The sequence below is a fragment of the Prinia subflava genome, chromosome 26 (assembly GCF_021018805.1).
Source record: "Prinia subflava isolate CZ2003 ecotype Zambia chromosome 26, Cam_Psub_1.2, whole genome shotgun sequence".
Lineage (NCBI taxonomy): Eukaryota > Metazoa > Chordata > Aves > Passeriformes > Cisticolidae > Prinia > Prinia subflava.
In genome coordinates, this window is record NC_086272.1 from 4381085 (window position 1) to 4400264 (window position 19180).

Below are 19180 nucleotides of genomic sequence, written 5' to 3' on the forward strand. Positions count from 1 at the left end.
GGTGCCACCCACGTGTTCCCCAACGCTCCCCCCACGCTCATTTATTGTTCCCCTCCCCCACCCCAAACCTGGGGGGGGTTTGGTGGGTGGGGACCCCCGGGGCAGCCAAGCACAGCCTGGGGTCGGGCTCTGGGGAGGGGCGGGCCAGGCCCCCCAGGTAAGAACCCCCGAGCCCCAATCTCCGAGTCTCGACTGGTCAGTGGGGCGCCCCTCCCCCACCCGGGGGTCTCGGAAAGGGCGGGGGGAGGGGCGGGTGCTGTGGCCGGACTGGACTTTGGACTGGCCTGAGCTGGGGGGAAGGGGCAGCAGGGGGCAGGGGGACTCACATTTGGGGTGCCCATGGTGGCGTGGGACCCACATTTGATCTCCATCCTGGATTCCCAAATCCCTCCTGCACCCGAAAGTCTTCTCCAAAATCCCCTTAGACCCCAAGATCCTCCTCCAGAACCCTCTGAGGATCCCCAACCTCTCCCCAGGATCCACCCAAAATCCCCTTCCAAGAACCCAAGTGTTGCTACGGTTTTCAGACGGCACAGAAATAACAACATGACTCTCTATGATGGTAAAGATGAGAGCAAACTTTATTCTTCTAAATTCTACTTTTATAGAGTAGTTCGGTACAAAGAACATGATTGGTTACTCAGCGTCTACACCCTTTAGTAAACATTTCTTTCCAGTAAACATGTTGGAAAAACACCACCTGCAGATAGTTTCTCACTTCCCAAGGTTTGTTTGAATTCCTCTTTAATATTTCTCAGGCTAACATGAGAAAGTTGCTCGCTTGCCTTTCACACAGACAGTGGCAGAGCCTGAAGCCTAAATTCAGACCAATGTCAGGCCCACACCCAAGAACCTCCCAAACGGCCCCAAAAACCCCTCCCCAGGACCCCAATAGCTCCTCAAGGGCCCTCCTGGGACGCTCTAAACTCTTGAAGATCCCCCCCAAAAATCCTACTAGGGAGCCACCCCCAAAATTCTCCCAAGGATCCCAATATCCCCCAAACCCCTCACGACCACCCTAAACTTCCCCTTCAGCACTTCAATAGCCACCGAACCGCCTCCAGACCCAAATATCTCCCTGTAAATCCTACCTGGATCCCAGTATCCTTTCAAGGACCCTCCTGGGACCCTCAAACCCCCAAGAATCCCCTCAAAATTCACACAGGAATCCCCATATCCGCTAAACCTCCCCAAAGACCACCCCAAATTTCCCCTTCAGCACCCCAAAAACCCCCAAATCATCTCCAGACCCAAACATCTCCCTGAAAAGCCCCACCGCGGACCCCACCATCCTCTCGGGGACCCTCCTCGGACCCCAAGCAGCCCTCGCAGAGCCTTCCCCATCAGCCCAGAGTTCCCCCCGCAGAGCCCAAGTGGCGCCGCTGTCGCTGTGCCCAGGCCCCCGGAGCATGGCCCGCTCGGCGCCCCCCGGCCGGGGCTGGGCCCCCGCGCCGCCCCCGCACCGCCTGCGCTCCCTGGCGCGCTCCCGGCTGGACGAGGACGCGCCCTGGCGGTGGCGGCCGCGGGGGACAGCGCGACCCGAGCGGAGCTGCTCAGCAAGAGCGGGGGCGGCTCGGGGGGCGTCCTGGCCGGAGCCCCCTTGGCCGAGGCCGTTTTCGGGCTGTCGGGGTGCCGGCTCAGCCGGAGGGTGGCCGAAGGGGCGGCGCTGCCCCCAGGGCGGGCGGTGGTGGCCGAGGTGGAGGGTCCGGCCGCGGGGGTGCTGGGGGCCGAGAGGGTGGCCCTGAATATTTTGGGGCGCTGCAGCGGGGTGGCCTCGATGGCCGCCAGGGCCGTGGCGGTGGCCCGGGCACAGGGCTGGGCGGGGGTGGTGAGGGGCACCCGAAAAACCATGCCCGGCTTTGGCTTGGCGGAGAAATAGGCGCTGGGGGTGGTGGGCGCCGACCCCCACCGGGGAGGTTTGGGGGGACTCCTCCTGCTCAAGGACAATCACCGAGCGCTGGCGGCGGCAGCGGGGGGACTCGAGCAGGTGGGGACGCCGAACTTGGGGGACAATGGGGGGGACCCTTGAATAGAGGGGTTCTGGGTGTGGGGGACTCCAGAGTTTGGGCGGTAATGGCGGCAGAACCCCGGGATTGTGGGGTGCAAGTCAGGGAATCTCAGAGACTGGGGGCCAGGACCCTAGTTTGGGGTGGGATTGATGGGATCAGGGTGGTGGGTGTTACAATCCCAGGTTTTGGGGTGTTGCATGGGGGGAACATGAGGTTTGGAGGAAATTGGGCGGGATTTGGTGGAGGGAGCTTGATTTGGGGAACAGTGATGGTTTGGGGTTCCCCGAATTTCGAGGGTGGTGGGGATACACCAATACGTGAAGGGGGCACCAATTTGGGTATAGACTCTTGGATTGGGGTTTTCTGGGTGTGGACTGATGTGGGAGGACCCCTGGATTGGGGTGGATGTATGGGAGGGTCCCAGTTTGAGACTGGGGAGAATGGGAAATTGGGGGATAACCCCAGAAAGGGAGGGGGGATACTGTGTTGTATAACTCTAAATTTGGGTGTTTCTAGGATGGGCAACCACAATTTTCGGGTCGGGGAACACCCTTGAATTAAGGGGATCTGGGCAGAAGACCTCAACTTGTGGGGATCAATTTGGGGGAAATGTTGGGGGACCGCAATTTTGAGTCAGCACTGTGGGGACCCCCATTTTTTCCCCACCCCATCTTGGGTCTGAGGGATTGGGCATCGCTCTGGAGTTCCCCCTGACCCCCCTCTACTTCCCCAGATGATTTTGGGAGTGTGCCGGGCCGGGGGCTTCACCCACCGGTTGGGGGTCGAGTGCTCAAGTGCAGATGAGGCTCTGGCAGCTGCAGGGGCAGGGGCTGACATCGTCCTGCTGGACAACCTGGCCCCCAGGTGAGCCCCTAAATCGGAGGGGGGCAACAATTGTGAGACCCCAAGGTGTGCTGGACCTCAAAAATGGGGGATTAGACTCTAAAAATGGGGTTAAACCCCATAAATGGGGCACAGATCTCCAAAAAGTGGGGCAGTAACATCAGGGATTTGACCTCTGCCCCCACCAGGTGGGCTCCCAAAATCTGACAAGGGGCTGCCAAGAATGGGAGGACCCCACAGGTGTGAGGCTGGAGCCCAAAAATGGGGGTCTGCACCCTTGAAAATGGGAGGCAGAGCAGTGAAATAAGTCAAATACCTCAAAAAGGGGGTGATGACCACATAGATTCTGGCTCTGCTCCCTCCAGCTGAGCCCCCCAAAACAAAGGGGAGTGGCAAAAATGGGGGACACCCAGGGGTGAGGCTGCACCAGGAAAATGGGAATCTGCTGTAAATGTGGGGCAGTCCCAAAGATAGATGCGGGGAATCCAAATTTTGGGGGATCAGAGGGTTGAGTAATCCCAGTTCGGGGGGTTTTGTGTCGAGCAATCCTTGATTTGGGGAATTTAGGTGTGGGGACTACAATGTGGGGCTCAGTGGGTGGGAAAATGCCTGAACTGGAGAGTTTGAGTGGGGGGCCACAATTTTGGGAGGTTCTGGGTGGGTGGACCCCAATTTGGGTGGTAAGTGGATTGGAGAGCCCAAATTTGGGGTTGTTCTGGAGGTCAGTGATGGGTGGGGGCCCCAATTGTGCAGATTTTGGGTGGGAAACACCTGTTTTTATTGATGTTCTGGTTTAAGGGAATAACTCTTGATTTGTAGGGTTTGGGAATGGACACCCCAATTTTGAAGGTCCGCAGGTAGAGTAATCCCTGAATTGGTGGTTTCTTGTGGGAGGGACCCAAACTGGGCAGTGAAACCAGCAGTTTTGAGGGGAGAATTCTGCACTGTGTGGCATCCATTTAACGGGGGTTTTCTGTCCAGTGCACCCCAAATTTTGGGCAGGGAGTCCTCCCTGCTCACAGGCTGTCCCCCGCCAGGACCTGCACACGGCGGCGGCGCAGGCCAAGGTCGCGCACCTCTGGGTGACGGTGGAGGCCAGCGGGGGGATCATTCTGGAGACCCTCCCCCAGTTTTTGGGGCCCCACATCGACGTGGTGTCCATGGGGTGTCTGACCCACAGTGCCCCTCCCCTGGACTTCACACTGCGGGTGCTGGAACCCTAAAATCCATCCCGGGACCCTGAAAACCCACCCTAGGACCCCAAAATCTTACCTGGGACTCCAAAAACCTACTCCAGAACCCCAAACCCAACCTGAGATGCCCCAGTCCATGCTGGGGAGTGCAAAACTCACCGTGAAACTCCAAAATCCACCCTGGCAGTCCTCAAAGCCCAAAGCCCTCCTGCTGAGGGGGACCGTGAAATGTGGCACTGAGTCCTCCCAGCCGCCAGGGGGCGCCAATGCCTGAGACCTGCCCCCAGCCCGGGACTCCAAAATCTACCTTGGCACCCACAAAATCCGTCTGAGACCCCAAAAATCTATCTTGGAACCTCCTAAATCAACTCTGGGACCCTAAAATACACCCTGGGACCTTCTAATCCACCCTGAGATCCCACAAAGGCCACCCTGAGGATCCTGAATCTCCATCCTGGGGTCCTCCCACTCACCTCCCCCTCTAAGGTGGGCCCTAAACTCCACCCTGAGTCCTCCCCATCCTCCTTTTCTCTTTGTACTCCTGTTATAAATGAGATGCTTGACATGGCCAATATATCAAGCAGTAGTTCAGTTTAATACTTAATTAATTAGTATGGTAAAGTGTGAGGAAAGACAGGGCGCTGGGTACAGTGGTAGGGGTTTTCCCTTCCGACTGCACACCGATTGCTGAACTTGCTGGGGTTTTATTTGCTGTATTCATACATATTCATAAGCTTTCTCAGCAGTTTCCATTTCTAGTTTTAACGTCACAATTCAATACTTAACATTCATGTTTTGTCCTGTACAATTCTATAGGCTATTGTGATCTATTTCAATATTTCAATATTCCAGGATGTACATCCAGGGTATGTCTCCCAGATGGTGGGGTCCAGCTTCCAGATGTGGGGGTCCAGATTCTATTTTCCAGGTCAATCAGTCTCCAATAGTGATGTCCAGTTTCCCTCTTCAGGAGCCATAAATCAGTGAGCTGAAAACTTTCTTTCGTGTCCAGGATGTTTTCCCACCTTCTGTGAAAGGCCTGGGCCCCCTTCTTATTTCCTTCTTTTGTCTAAAAGCTTTTTTACATTCTAAAACTACAGTTAAAAATCCTTTAATACAAAGCAAGCTTCTAAAGTTATAATTAACAGACACTTATTACAGAATAACTTGATACTTATCATAGGTAATTGCAAACAAAGTTTGTTCAAAAACATTCTTCCATGCTTTCCTTGGTTGTTTATTAGAACTCATCTTTATAATGAATAAATGGCATATGGGAATATGGCATTCCATAAAGCACTTCATATGCTGATAGCCCAGTATCTGCATTAGGAAGTGTCCTTATATTAAGCAATGCTAAAGGTAAACATTTTATCTAGGACATTCTGGTTTCAATCATTAATTTGGTTAAATGCTGTTTTATAGTTTGGCCTTCTTTTCTACCTTCACAGAGCTCTGAGGGTGCTAAGGGGGTATGGTGTTCTCAGGAAATACCCATGGCTTGTGTTACCCCTTTGATGACAGTAGAGGTAAAATGGGAGCCTTGATCAGGATCAATGGCTCGAATAACCCCAGATGGAGAATAATTTGTTCTAATAGTATTTTAATTACAAATTTGGCCGTGGCCCTTATAGCTGGGTAATCTTCTACCCAGTGAGTTACTGGTTGATCTACTAGTACTAACAGATACTTCCACTTACTGACATTTGGAAGCTCAGTATAATCCACCTGAACTCTTTCAAAAGGTCCATAGGCTATTTTCTTACCCCCCCGTTGGGGTTTGCCTCATTACCTTTTTGTTGACTCTGACAAGTAACACGCCTCTGCGTTACTTGCTTTGCTATTAAAAAAAACCCCACAAACAAAAACAAACAAACAAACAAACAAAACCCCCAATTCACAAATAATATTAAAAAAAAAATTCATCACACAAGGCCCTGGTTCTTCAATGAGTATGCTGATGTAATTGGCTCAAAATCTTTTGTGCATAGGCTTTGGGCAAAATTTCCCACCTATCTAAGAGTACTCATTTTCCTTGTTCTTTATTAGTATCTAATTTCTTTATAGCTTCTTGGGAGCTATAAATTATTTTGCAGTTCTCTTTGAACTCTTGTTATAATATTCAACTGAATTGTTTCTTTCAATTCAAAAGCTGCCTCTTTTTGCAGCTTGGTTAGCTATGTTATTTCCTCTTGCTAAATAGCTTGTGCTTCTTTGGTGACCTTTTACATGTGTAACAGCTACTTTTTTTTTTCTGGTCCTTTTAATGATTCAAGCACTTCAAGTATTAATTCTTGATAGATCAACCATTTTCCTTGGGTATTGATCAAACTTCTCTCTTTCCCAATCTTCCTAAAAGTATGTACAATTCTAAAATACACTTTGTATAAATAGTCTCCACTTTGTCCTTTAACAGTTCTAAAGCCCGGTATAACACATATAACTCACAGGCTTGTGCGGGCCAGCTGGAACTTAACCTTTTCCTTTCTACTATCGACATGTTTCCTCCCTCTACAATTGCATATCCTGACCTCTGCTTCCTTTCTAATACTTTGAAGGAGCTATTGATGAAATATTTCTCCTCTTCAGATAATTCTATTTCAGTTAAATCTGGTCTTACTTTAGTTTGTAATTCAATTAGCTCTACACAATCATGAATCACTTCTCCAGTTAACTTCTTATATAAAAATTTTGCTTTTTGACTATACTTTTCTATCTACTGCCTACAATACTTTAATAACCTTAACAGCTGTATTATCTCTGCCTTTGTTCTGGGAGAAGGTAAGGCAAGTATGTCCGATACTCATTCGGGGTCCAGTTTCTTTGTTCCTTTACTTAACTAATGACCCAAATATTTCATTTCTGCTTCTACAAATTGCAACTTGGACATTGAAGCTTTCAAACCTTTTTTTCTCTAAGAAGTTTAATAGCTTAATTGTGGCTTCTCTTGGGCCCCAGGAACTGATCTAGTCTATCAGACGTCCCCATTTCTTTTTTTTTTTTTCTTAAAAGTTCTCATATCCCCAGTGTTCAATGGTACTGATACATATCTAATAGCTGTCCCCCCCACTCCCCCCGTGGTATCTTACTATCAGTACCTTCCTTAATGGATACAACTGGTCCCTTTTGCTCTCATCATCACTGTCCTTGTGCCTTTCTGCCCGAACTGTCTCCCTGCTTCTATGTGCAGGTGCTGAATCTGGAGGACGAGGCAGAGCCACAGGGGCTTGAGGTGCAAACGGTGCCATAGGGGCTTGGGGTGCTGGGTTAGGCACCTCTGGCGGGGCAGCTGGTTGTGGTAGATAAGGGGGGAGGTTGTGTAAGTGGCCTCATGGATTCTTCTCCTTTTTGGTTTTTAAAGCATACAGGGGAGAAGGCCAGGACTTGTGCCATAAAGCAGCATAATCGCTCTCTTCTTGGTTAATTGGATCCTTTTATTTACACAGGCATTCAGGGCCTGACAGATCCACCCCTCAGACGACCCGTACATTGGCCAGTACAAATTATCAGGTCGTGTCATTTCTTTAGTCCATTCCATCATACAGTATTGTATCATTTTCTCTTTACTTTTTCCTTTCCTGGATTTACATTCATCCTAAAATTTTAACATTAACCCCAGGGGACTGTCCTGTGGTAAAAAGCTCCCTCTTTTCCCAGTACCTTTAGTACTGCTATTTTCCTGTTCGTTTATACCAACCCCTGGGTCCTTGCCTTGGCATTGACCCATCCTAAGGAACGGGTATTCCCTCACTTGCCTCGACCACGCTCTTTCTGACTCCAGTAATGAAAGGCCTTCCTATTTTCTCACTTCTCTAAGATTTCTTTACTAAAAAGTCCCTTCAACCAGTACCGTTTCCTGCCTCCAATTTACTGTGAAGAAATCTTCCCCAACTATTGCCGCATCCCGCCCCCGACCTTTTTCTATAAAAGAATTCCCTTTTACCTCCACTTGCTTCGTTCCTTCCCCTGCCGCTCCCCTCGCGGGGAAAACAGAACCGAGGTTAGAAGAACTCCACAATCGCTTCGTGGCCAGGCCACGTCTCACACACACACCACTCACACTCTCACACGTGTGTACCCATTCTTAGCCCACCTAACCAAGCGATACTTACAGCCTCCTTTTCTCGCCTGGGTCTCTGTGCACGAGTTATTACAGGTGAATTTTACTGCAGTCTTATCTAGGAGCTCAAAATCCTTTGCTCACAATTTACCTTAAGGATTTCCTTTTCCTTGAAAGATTCCCCAGTCACTCAGGGCCACCTGAGGCAAGAGCCTCCAAGGTGGGGCGCCTCTCCGAGATCAGGGGCCTCCCCCAATGGATTGGAGATGCCCGCATTCTCCTCCAAACTGTTAGAAATGAGACGCTTGACACAGCCAATATTTCAAGCAGCAATTCAGTTTAATAATTAATTAATTATCATGGTAACATGTGAGCAAAGAGGCAGCGCTGGGTGCAGGGGAAGGATTTTCCCTTCTGACTGCACACCAATTGCTGGACTTGCTGGTATTTTATTGACTATATTCATACATATTCATAAGCTTTTCTCAGCAGTTTCTATTTCCAATATTTAATGTCATTATTCAATACCTATTGTGGTCTATTTTAAATTTTAATATTCCAGGATGTACATCCAGGATATATATCCCAGGTGGTGGGGTCCAGCGTCCAGATGTGGGGTCCAGCTTCTATTTTCCAGGTGTATCAGTCTTTGATAGTGATGTTCAGTTTTCCTTTTTCAGGAACCATAAATCAGCGAGCTGAAGTCTTTATTCCATATTCAGGATGTGTTTTTTACCAGTCTGTGAGAAAGCCTTTTTACATTCTAAAACTACAGTTTAAAATTCTTTAATACAAAACAAGCTTCTAAAGTTATAATTCAAAGACTCTTATTACAGAATAGCTTGAGATTTATAATAGGTAATTACAAGCAAAGTTTGTTCAAAAAACCTTCTTCCATGCTTTCCTTGGTTGCTTTTTAGAACTCATCTTTATAACTGTCCCATGGCTGTGTTCTACAATTACAATTACACAGATTCTTTTTATTTTCCTGACATGAAACACAACTTTGTATTTCACACTCCCAACTATTGCAAAGCCAAGATCACATGATCAGCTCAGATTAAATCATGAGTACTTATCAAATATCACTGTCCCAACCAGTTTTAGCTGTTCTATGTTCATACTGTCACTTAAGTTGTGCAAGTGGAGAGGAGAGGAAGAGGCCAGGAGCCACTTGAGAGGCCACACGGGCTCAGGTAACACCTTTTTGTATTTTTTACTGTCCTATACTGCCAGCTCATCTGGGAAAGCCTGGGAGTGGCATCGAGGCTGAGGGAAGCAATTCCCTGCCTGTTTGAGGCACACACACTCTGGATGATAATGAATGTGAGCAGACAATACTGCCCAAAATAATTTTAAATTATTTTAAATTCTCTCAAATCACACGGTGATCTGAGAAATGCTGGTCAGGTCTTGGCCTTGAGCAACCCCACTTGGGCTGAGCTGCTCTCAGAAACACCCTGTGCTCCCAGGAACTGCTGTGTTCTAATGTACTCCCATGGTTTGTTTTTTTTTTTAATAACAGACTGGGAATCTAAAAAGCAAAAGACCCCAGAAAGTAGACAAAAAGCTGAAGAAAGGCTGAGGATGTCAAAAGTTTCCCATGGGAAGCTAAGAAATTTGGAAGCAAGTGAATACATTTCTATCTATCATGAGGAACAAGAACAAGGATTGATTGTTGGTTCAGGATGTAAAAGGTCTTTGCAAAAATAGAAAAAGTTTCAGTCTTAAATAATGAATTATTGTGTATCATTTCTTAGGTTTACAGGAGTCTTATTTTTAATATTAAACCTACTTGGGTCTTTCTCTGATTTGCTAGAAAAACATGACTCTAAACTTCTTCTTGTAAACTCCTGGTTGAGAAAATATCTAGAAAAAGGCTTCGCATCAGCTGTGGCCTTGTCTCTGATCTGGCTTTGCATGGATTTTGTTGTTTTCCTGTGTCTCTTGCTTATCGCTTGTATGATGCAGACAGATAAAGAAATAAATCCTAAGTCTGCCACTAGACAAAGTCCCATCCCATTTGTGAGACACTGCCATGTGCATCAAGGTGGTCAGACAGAAAAAATTTAAAATTTGTTTTTGCCCAAATGGCATCACATTCTCATCCTCACACTTTCAGAGGAAGCTGCTGATGAAAAGTGGGGCCAGGATGAAACTTTGTTGTGCTAAAAGCCGTCCCTTGGGGCCCTCTGGACAGGGAGGAGCCCCTTGGAGCTGGTATAGACACGTATTAATAGTATTGGCTTTTCGCAAATATTAAAATGATTGTTACTGAGACACTAATTTTGAAGCTTTGAGAAAAGCTGAGGTTATAGTTAACAATAGATGTTCCTGATTTAGCTGAAATGAATAGATAAACTTTGCTGAAATCAGTTAAAAGTTAGAGGATGGTTAAAAGAAACCGGATTTAAGATAAGCTACCGCGGATTTCATAACTCATTGCTTGTCAAACAGAGAAACTAATCAATACAACACCAGATCTCCTGTTTCCAGAAACCCACTGAAATAGTCCTGGAAAACAGGAAACAGGGAGTTCTACCATCCATCAATCACATCTGCTTCGAAAAGGTTGAAAGTTTAGAACTTTCAGAAGTTTAGAATGAAGAAGACTTGTTTTACTTCCTCCTTTTGGTGACCACTCCTCACAAAAGGACCCATTTCAGGGAACAAACTCTGCATGCTTAATCACCTTTTTGTCAATTGAAGTGGAGAAGAGGAAGTGACAGGGGTATGAATATGCATTTGTGTTTTGTGTATTCAACATTTTTGTAAATAAAAGGCTTTGTAATTACCTGTGATCTTTGCAGTGCACGTTAGGGAGCTATCCCACGTGCTGCCCGGCCCTCGCAATAAACATACACTTTCTAACTTTAACTGTCAGAGAGGTTTTTTTGTCCGTCACAGTTGAATATTGATATTAGATCGATATTCATATTTTAATAAATCATTCCATGTGTGGTGTTGAAACAACTCTTCTGTAAAGATAGAGATTTCGTGGTTTTGCTTAGTCACGGTGAATAGTTATGCTCGCAATTGAACTGTTTGATTTGGATAACATCCAGTGAACATGTGAAGAGGACCCTGCTGTTGGTATGCCAATTTATCAGCACCTGCCTCCTAAAAACACAGCCCAAACCGGAGGTGATAATAAAAGCACAAAGGTGATAAAACCACAGCCAAAAAAAGGCGTGGTTAAAAAAGGCGGAACCAAGTCATGGCCAGGCTAAACTGCTCTTGGAAAAAGATGAATATGCATAAAAATCATGCATATGCAGCAGGCTGATGTATTAGAAAAGATATTTAAAGAATCTCTGCAAGATAGGAGGGCTGAACGCCAAGACACCCCAGAACACCCGGTCGGCCAAGGTACCAGGTCGGCCGTATTAACCCCTTTACTGTTTGCCTCCTATTTGTCTTGCTTTTAAAATTTAACCTGTTTTCCTAAATTTTCTTAAAATTTACCAAGAAAGTGAACCTCGTTTTTCACAGAGGGCGGCACGGGAGGGGGGACAGGGACACATGAGGGGACAGGGGGACACACAGGCTGGGGGAGGAGGACACGATGCCACCAGGATACACATGCGGGGACGCTGCCACCAGGACGTGTCGCCGCAGGAAGCCACCAGGGCGTGTCGGAAGACGCTGCCACCAGGACGAGCATTGCGACAAAAGCCGCACCCGGTGACACCGCCCCCACCCGACCCTTGCCCTGTCCCCAGAGTGTCCGCAGGAGCGGTGCCATGGCGGTGGCCTCGGCGCTCGGTTCCCTGGGCGCGGTGGCCCTGGGCACCTTCGTGGTGGCCCTGCTGCTGCGGTGGCTCTGGGACGTGCTGGTGGCTGTCACCCGATTCCGGGCCACTTGTCGCCAGCTGAACAAGTTCCCCATCCCGCCCTGGCGCAATTGGTTGCTGGGACACACCGGCATGGTGAGGGGACAGCGGGGACGGGGGTGGAGGCACCAGCAAAGGGACAGTGGGGACTGTGTGCCCCCTGTGAGGGGGGGTGCCACCTATAAGCGGACAGAAGGAATGAGGTGGTGGCACGTGGGGGGGGACAGTGAGGATGGGGTGGTGGCACCAGCAAAGGGACAATGGGGACAGAGTAGTGGTGGCACCTGTGAGGGGACAGAATGAATGGCGTGGTGGCACTTGGGGGAGACAGTGGGGACAGGGTGGCAGCACCTGCAAGGGGACCGCAGGAACAGGGTAGTGGTGGCACCTGCAGGGTGACAAAAGGAATGGGGTGGTGGCACGTGAGGGGGGACAGTGAGGAGAAGGTGGTGGCACCTGCAAGGGGACAGTGGGGACAAACAGACATGTCCCCAAGGCTGGCAGTGTTCTGAGGACACACACATCTCCCAAGCCTACCTGTGCCCCCAGTGACACAGCTGTCCCCTGTTGTCCCCAGGGCCAGAGCACGGAGCAAGGCCTCCAGCAGGTGGATGCCTTGGTGGCCCGGTACCGTCATGGCTGCCTCTGGTGGGGGCTTCCCTGGCTGCCCGTCCTGCGCCTCTTCCACCCCAGCACCCTCCGGCCACTCCTCAGTGCCTCAGGTAGGACATGGGACACCAGATGGGTGGGTCCCCAGGGCCACCCATGAGTGTCACCACACCTGGCACAGAGACCTGACAGGGCCCAGGCAGTAGCCACCAACCCAATCCCAGCGGTGTCACCATGGCCAGGCCAAATGCCACCCTATAGTGGCCACCAACCTGTCCATGGGGTTCCCCAAGGCCACCCAAAGGTGTCACCATGTCCAGCTGTGGTTTTCCCCCAACCCCCATCCTTAGTGGCCATGGGTGCTGGGAGAGGGTCCCCATCCCAGGGTCCCCGCCGGAGGGTTAATGGGTGCAGACAGGGTGGCCTCAACCCCACCCAGGGGAACCGATGCCACCCCAGTGAATCCCTGCCCACCCCATCCTTGTACCCTGCAGCTTTCGTGGCCCCCAAGGACAAAATTTTCTACGGCTTCCTCAAGCCCTGGCTAGGTGAGTGCAGGGGGCTAGGGTGGGGACAGCACCCTTGGATGCCCTGCAAATGGAGCTGGGTGTCACAGCACCCCTGGGTGGCCCCACAGATGGATCTGGCTGTGTCACAGGGGCAGTGGAGTACAGGGAAACCACCCCTGGGTGACCCCAGGATGGATTTGGGTGTGTCACAAGGGGGCAGGGGAGGTGGGGGACAGAGTCAGCCCCCCTGGGTGCCCCCAGGATGGATTCAGGTGTGTCACATGGGACAGGGGCAGTAGGGGACAGGGTCAGCTCCCCTGGGTGCCCTCAGCCGACCCCGGTGTCCCCTCGCCAGGGGAGGGGCTGCTGCTGAGTGGTGGGCAGCGCTGGGCGCGGCACCGGCGGCTCCTGATGCCCGCCTTCCATGGGGATGTGCTCCGGAATTACCTGGGAATCTTCAACCAGAGCACCCGCGTGCTGCTCGTGAGAGATCCGAGATGCGCACAAGTCCCCCTCCTGCACCCTAAATCCTGACCTGTACCCCAAACCCTGACCTGCATCCCAAACCCTGAGTCCCGCACCCAAAATTCTGTCCTGCGCCCACTGCTGCACCCTGAGTCCCGTCCTGTATCCCAAATCCTGTACTGTCCCACACCCCAGACACAAACTTGCCCCCAAACCCCAACACCACCCCTCGTGCATCACCGCATCCCTGTCCCACACCCCCACCCCAACTCTGCCCCCTCTCCCACCCCTGTCCCACTCCCAAATTCACCCCCTGCCCCCATCTCCTGTCCCTGACCATCTCCCTGTTCTCTCCCCAACCTGGTCCTTCCCCACAGGCCAAGTGGGAGGCAGCAGCAGTGGCAGCTGGCGGGGGGCCAGTGGAGTTGGAGGTGCTGCAGGCCCTGAGCCTCCTCACCCTGGACACGCTCCAGAAGTGCATCTTCAGCCACGAGAGCCACTGCCAGGAGTGAGTGTCACCTGTCCCCACTGACCACCCTGGTGGCCGTGGTGACCCCACCATTGTCTCTACTGGCCATCCTGGGGGCCATGGTGGCCTCAGCATGGTCCCTGTTTGCCATCCTGGTCCCACTATTGTCCCTATTGGGATATCCTGGCCCTGCAATTGTCCCCATTGGTCATTCTGGTGGCCCCAATGGCCCTGCCATCATCCCTGTTGGCCATCCTGGTCCCACCATTGTCCCTATCTGGACATCCTGGCCCTGCAATTTTCCCCACTGGTTATTCTGGTGGCCCCAATGGCCCCGCTGTCATACCTGTTGGCCATGCTGGTGGCCAGGGTATCCCCCCGCTGTCCCCATTTCCTGCAGACGGCCCAGTGAGTACATCCAGGCCATCCTGGAGCTGAGCTCGTTGGTGGTCCGGCGCCAGCTCCGGCCCCTCCTCCACCCATGGTGGCTCTACAGCCTCTCCTCTGACGGCCGGCGCTTCGCCCGCGCCTGCGCCATCGTCCACGCCTTCACCGCCGACGTGGTGCAGCGCCGGCGCCATGCACTCGCCTCCCTGGGCCACCAGGCCTGGCTGGATGGCCACCAGGGACACAGCATGGACTTCATCGACCTCCTGCTGCTCACCAAGGTGGGGCTGGGATGGTGGCCATGCGGGCATGAGGGTGGTCCAAGAGGGTGGAGGTGGCCATGGGGTGGTAGCCATAGGGGCATGAAGGTTGTCAAGAGGGTGGTGGTGGCCATGGGGTGGTAGCCATAGGGGCATGAAGGTGGTCAAAAGGGTGGTGGTGGCCATGGAAAGGTAGCCATGGGGAGATGGTGGTCAAGAGGATGGTGGTGGCTGTGGAAGAGTTGGTCATAGACCAGTGGCCAGTGGGGTGCTGGTGGCCACAGGGAGGTTGGGCATACACTGGTGGCCACAGGAGAACAGTGGTGGCCATGGGCAGCATTGACCATAGAGCTGGTGGCCAGTGGGATGGTGGTGCCTGTAGGATGGTGGCCATGGGGGTAGGGTGGTGGCCATGTGTGGGATTTGGCCATAGACTGGTGGCCCCAGGTGGCCCGGGGCTCATCTCATCCCCACAGGACGAGAACGGCCACACCCTGTCAGATGAGGACATAGCAGCTGAGGCTGACACCTTCATGTTTGAGGGTGAGCATGAGCTCCCAGGTGCCACTGCAGGGGAGCCACTCCAGTGTCCCCTCACTCACCCAATGTCCCCACAGGCCACGACACCACGGCCAGTGGCCTGGCATGGCTCTTCTACAACTTGGCCAGCCACCCTGAGCACCAGGAGAGGTGCCGCCAGGAGGTCCAGCAGCTCCTGGCCAGCCGGGACACAGCAGACATTGAATGGTGAGATGTCCCCAGGGCCACCCCCGGCCATGTGGCTCAGGGACACGGTGCCACCTCCTCTTGTCCCTAGGGAGAACCTGTCCCAGCTGCCCTTCACCACTATGTGCATCAAGGAGAGCCTTCGGCTGCACCCTCCTGTCACTGCTGTGTCCCGGCGCTGCACCAAGGACATCCCCCTGCGTGATGGCCGTGTCATCCCCAAGGGTATGGCATGGCCAGGGTGTCCCCTGTGTCACCACCCACCCTCATCTGCTGTCCCTAAAGTGGCCATTCCCATCCCACCAGGGGTCATCTGCCTGATGAGCATCTACGGGACCCACCACAACCCAGACCTCTGGCCCGAGCCCGAGGTAGGGCTACGCTACGAGGTGTCCCTGTCACCATAGTGGTGACAGCTGTGTCCCCTTGGCATGACGGTGTCGGTGTCCCCCCAGGTGTTCAACCCCCTGAGGTTCAGCCCAGAGAACAGCAAGGGACGGTCCCCATCATCCTTCATCCCCTTCTCTGCTGGCCCCAGGTACGCGCTGTGGAAGGGACAGGAGTGTCCCCAAGTGCGCCCCCTGTCCCTGGCTGGGTTCACAGTGGGGTGACAGTGACAGTGGGGCCGTGGTGGCAGGAACTGCATCGGGCAGAGCTTTGCCATGGCTGAGATGAAGGTGGTAGTGGCACTGACCCTGTCTCGGTTTGTGCTGCGGAGGGACGCAGCGAGGCCACCCCCGCGCCGCAAGCCCGAGCTGATCCTGCGTGCTGAGGACGGGATCTGGCTGCTGCTGGAGCCACTGGTGGGACTGGCCTGAGGGACACGGGTCACCACGACATGGGGACACTCTGCAAGGTGTCTGGAGGAAGAGCAGGGAATTAACGGTAGCATGAAGGGGACAGTATCGTGGTGGTGGTGGGGATGTGTTGTCCTTGGTCATGGCAAACCTCATGGCATGGACATGGACACCCACAGACTTGTCCCCTAGGCCACTTAACACCATCCATGGCCATGGCTCTCATGTCCTCATGTATGGCCATATACCCCCATGTCACCATCTGTGTCTGTGACCCCCTATGCCCAATATCCCCATCCACAGCCCTGTCCGCACCCATGTCCATGTCCCAGTCCCCATGACCACCATGTCCCCGTCCATGTCCCACAGTGTCCCCAGCCATTACCCACAATATCTCCATCTATGTCTTAGATCAAGGATTTTATTTTTACCCCAGTGTTGGGTGAAAGGATGAAGAACAATGAACAATGAACAGTGAAAGAAAATGAAGGCCAAAATAAAAGGATTTATGTGTCCATGCTGGCTGAGTATCCACGTGCTTGGGTGGCTGGAAAGAACCCTTTTTAGAGGAGTTTCCACTTCATTGTATCCAAAATCTTGGGTTTTTGCCCCAGTCTGTCATCATTTGGCTCTGGAAGATGCCTGTGGACAGGTCACAAAGAATTAGAATCATGGAATGATTTAGGTTGGAAAAGACTCTTAAGACATCCCAGTATTCCTTGATGCCTAGAGAAGAAACAGTGGGATGCAAAAGGTGGGATTTCTTGAGATCAAAATTAAAAAAATACACTGTCCCTAATGAGTTCCTGACACTGGTCTGCATCCCAAGAGATTTTTGTCCTGCTGCACCGAGGTACCCACAGGGGCCCAGGAAGATGTGGAGACCGCCAGCCAGCTGTCTTCCCAACATGGATCACCAGGACCATGGATCCCCAAGGCTCTGCCCAAGGGGGCTCACTGGGGATCATCCAATGGGCTTCTCCAATGGGGGATGGAGTTGGAGCAGCGCACAAAGCTCTTCCTGCACACGGGGCACTTGTAGGGCTTCCCTTCCTGGTGCCTCCATTGCTCTTGGGCCAAGGCACAGCTCTGGGAGAAGCTCTTTCCCACACTCAGGACATTTTTAGGACCTCTCTCCGGTGTGGATCTGCCGGTGGACAAGCAGCTAGGAGTGCTGGATGAAGCTCTTCCCACATTCTGAGCACGTGTAGGGGCATTCCCCAGTGTGCACTGTCTGCTGCATGATCAGGCCAGAGCTGTCATGGAAGCTCTTCCTGCACTGCCCACACACACAGGGTCATATCCCAGTGTGGATCATCTGGTGGCCTTTGAGGTGGGAGCTCTTCATGAAGCCTTTCCAATATTCTGCACAATTATAGGGCTGTTCACTGCTGTGGATCTTCTTGTGCCAATTAAAACCGGATCTCAGCCTGAAGCTCTTCCCACACTCTCCACACTCATAGGGCCGTTCCCCAGTGTGGACTCTCTGGTGGATCATCAGGTCAGAGGTGTCTCTGAAGGCCTTCCCACATTTCCCACACTCGTAGGGTCGTTTCCCGGTGTGGCTCATCTGGTGGCGGAGCAGGCGGGAATTCGTGGAAAAATTCCTTCCACATTCCGAGCACTGGTGCAGCTTCTTGCCATTGTGAAGCTGTTCATGCACCACCAGCTCAGAGCTCTGGCCACATCTCTGGCTGCCTTCCTGGCACAGGGTGGGTCCTTCCTCCTCGGAGCACCCTGGCATGGGTTTGGAGGCCCTCCTTGTGCAGGATCTCTGCCGCTTTTCCTCCCTGTTGCATTCCTCTGCCATGGGGCTGCTAAAAACAGCCTCTTCCATGAGGTTCTGCTGAGGGGATTTGTCCTCCCTGGTCTCCTTGTCTGGGGAAGGAAGGACAAGGACAGGATGGGATTTGCCTCCATGCCAGAGGGAAGGGCAAGGAGATCCCTCCAGTGCATCCCCGGCACGACAGCGTCTGCAGCAGGGTTGTCCTGCAGCCGAGGCCAGGCCGGGCTGGGAGATGGAGCAGGAGAGAGGGGGAAAGGGGCACTTACTTCCTCCTCACCTGCCTGGGGGTCCCGTGAAAACTTCCTCCTCTTCACAGCCTTCTCTTCCTCCATCCAGCCAAGGTTTGGCAATGGGAATTCCTGGTTTGGGGGAAAGCATTCTATTAGTGCATTGGCTTTGAAGGTCCCACTGTCCAAGTCCATCTCTAGAAGTCACCGCCTGTCTGGTGTCCATAGAATCCTCCAAAAATCGAGAAGGACTCCAAAAACACTCTCACAGGGCTTCCCTGTTCCCAATGTCCTTACTTTGGGGTTATGGGGGTCCCTCTTCTCAGAGCTGCTGTGGGGCCCGTGGGTCCTGGGGATCCCCCCTCTCCCGCCTCCTGCTTCGGCTCGCTCAGGGGGTTTTGGGACTCCCAGGGCTCATCCTGCCCTGATTCTGACTCGGCTCCCAGCTGTCCCAGGGTCCCCTTCCTCAGCATTCCCCCACTCCAGCCACTCAGCGCTTCTTCCCCCACTCCCCAACAACACTTTCACGCTCGGGGGGCCCGGACCCCCCTCATCTCCAGCCTCCACCACCCCTCCACAAGCACTCCACTCTGCAATCTGTGTGCTCCAAACACTCCAAACACAAATTCAGAGGAGTGTGCTTCATTTCTCACACTGAACAAGAAATGTGAGGTAGAGAAATAGGAAAGATGTGTCAGAGAGGAAAAGAAATAGGAAATTCCTCTGTCTTGGGCTTTGCAGCTGCCGGGCAGAGCCGCAGAGCCCAGCGCTCCCCACTTCCACCTGTTAAAAATGACTTTTTTTTATAAAAATAACATTGGCTCCTGCATTTATGTTTTAGCCTGTTGTTATTAATCATAAGTATTTAAATATGGTACATCTTGTAACTCTTTTGAACTGCTTGTTAATACAATATAATCTGTCAGTTTTCGTAGGAACTGTATTGCTCATAGAAATAGTAGTGTAATGAATATGTCTGTGTATTGCTTATAGAAATAACGGTGTGA

At 52.0% G+C, this 19180-nt stretch overlaps 2 protein-coding genes and 1 pseudogene across 2 annotated transcripts in view; 2 read left to right on the forward strand and 1 right to left on the reverse strand.

The window, feature by feature from the left end:
• Window positions 1–18293, reverse strand: part of LOC134562078 (zinc finger protein 239-like) — a 49583-nt gene extending 31290 nt beyond the window's left edge. Inside the window, exon 1 of the mRNA XM_063419532.1 lies at window positions 18224–18293. Coding sequence (XP_063275602.1) covers window positions 18224–18278 — 55 coding nt within the window. The 5' untranslated portion in view covers window positions 18279–18293. The remainder of the gene's footprint in view (window positions 1–18223) is intronic.
• On the forward strand, window positions 1209–5209 carry LOC134562070 (nicotinate-nucleotide pyrophosphorylase [carboxylating]-like; annotated as a pseudogene).
• Window positions 11688–16854, forward strand: LOC134562047 (cytochrome P450 4F3-like). The gene is made up of 12 exons (XM_063419505.1): window positions 11688–12034; window positions 12516–12660; window positions 13042–13095; window positions 13412–13539; window positions 13899–14029; window positions 14391–14658; window positions 15114–15180; window positions 15255–15384; window positions 15455–15588; window positions 15670–15734; window positions 15819–15901; window positions 16001–16854. Exons 1-12 carry the CDS (start codon window positions 11849–11851, stop codon window positions 16179–16181), a joined length of 1572 nt encoding a protein of 523 aa, XP_063275575.1. The 5' UTR covers window positions 11688–11848; the 3' UTR covers window positions 16182–16854.
• Window positions 18294–19180: the final 887 nt, after the last annotated feature.

Excerpts from the sequence above, each read along its gene's own strand:
- LOC134562047 (XM_063419505.1), top strand. The coding sequence starts at position 11,849 with ATGGCGGTGGCCTCGGCGCTCGGTTCCCTGGGCGCGGTGGCCCTGGGC. Across the intron at positions 13,540-13,898 it reads AGAGCACCCGCGTGCTGCTC|GCCAAGTGGGAGGCAGCAGC; the intron begins GTGAGAGATCCG and ends CCTTCCCCACAG. Across the intron at positions 14,659-15,113 it reads ACCTCCTGCTGCTCACCAAG|GACGAGAACGGCCACACCCT; the intron begins GTGGGGCTGGGA and ends TCATCCCCACAG.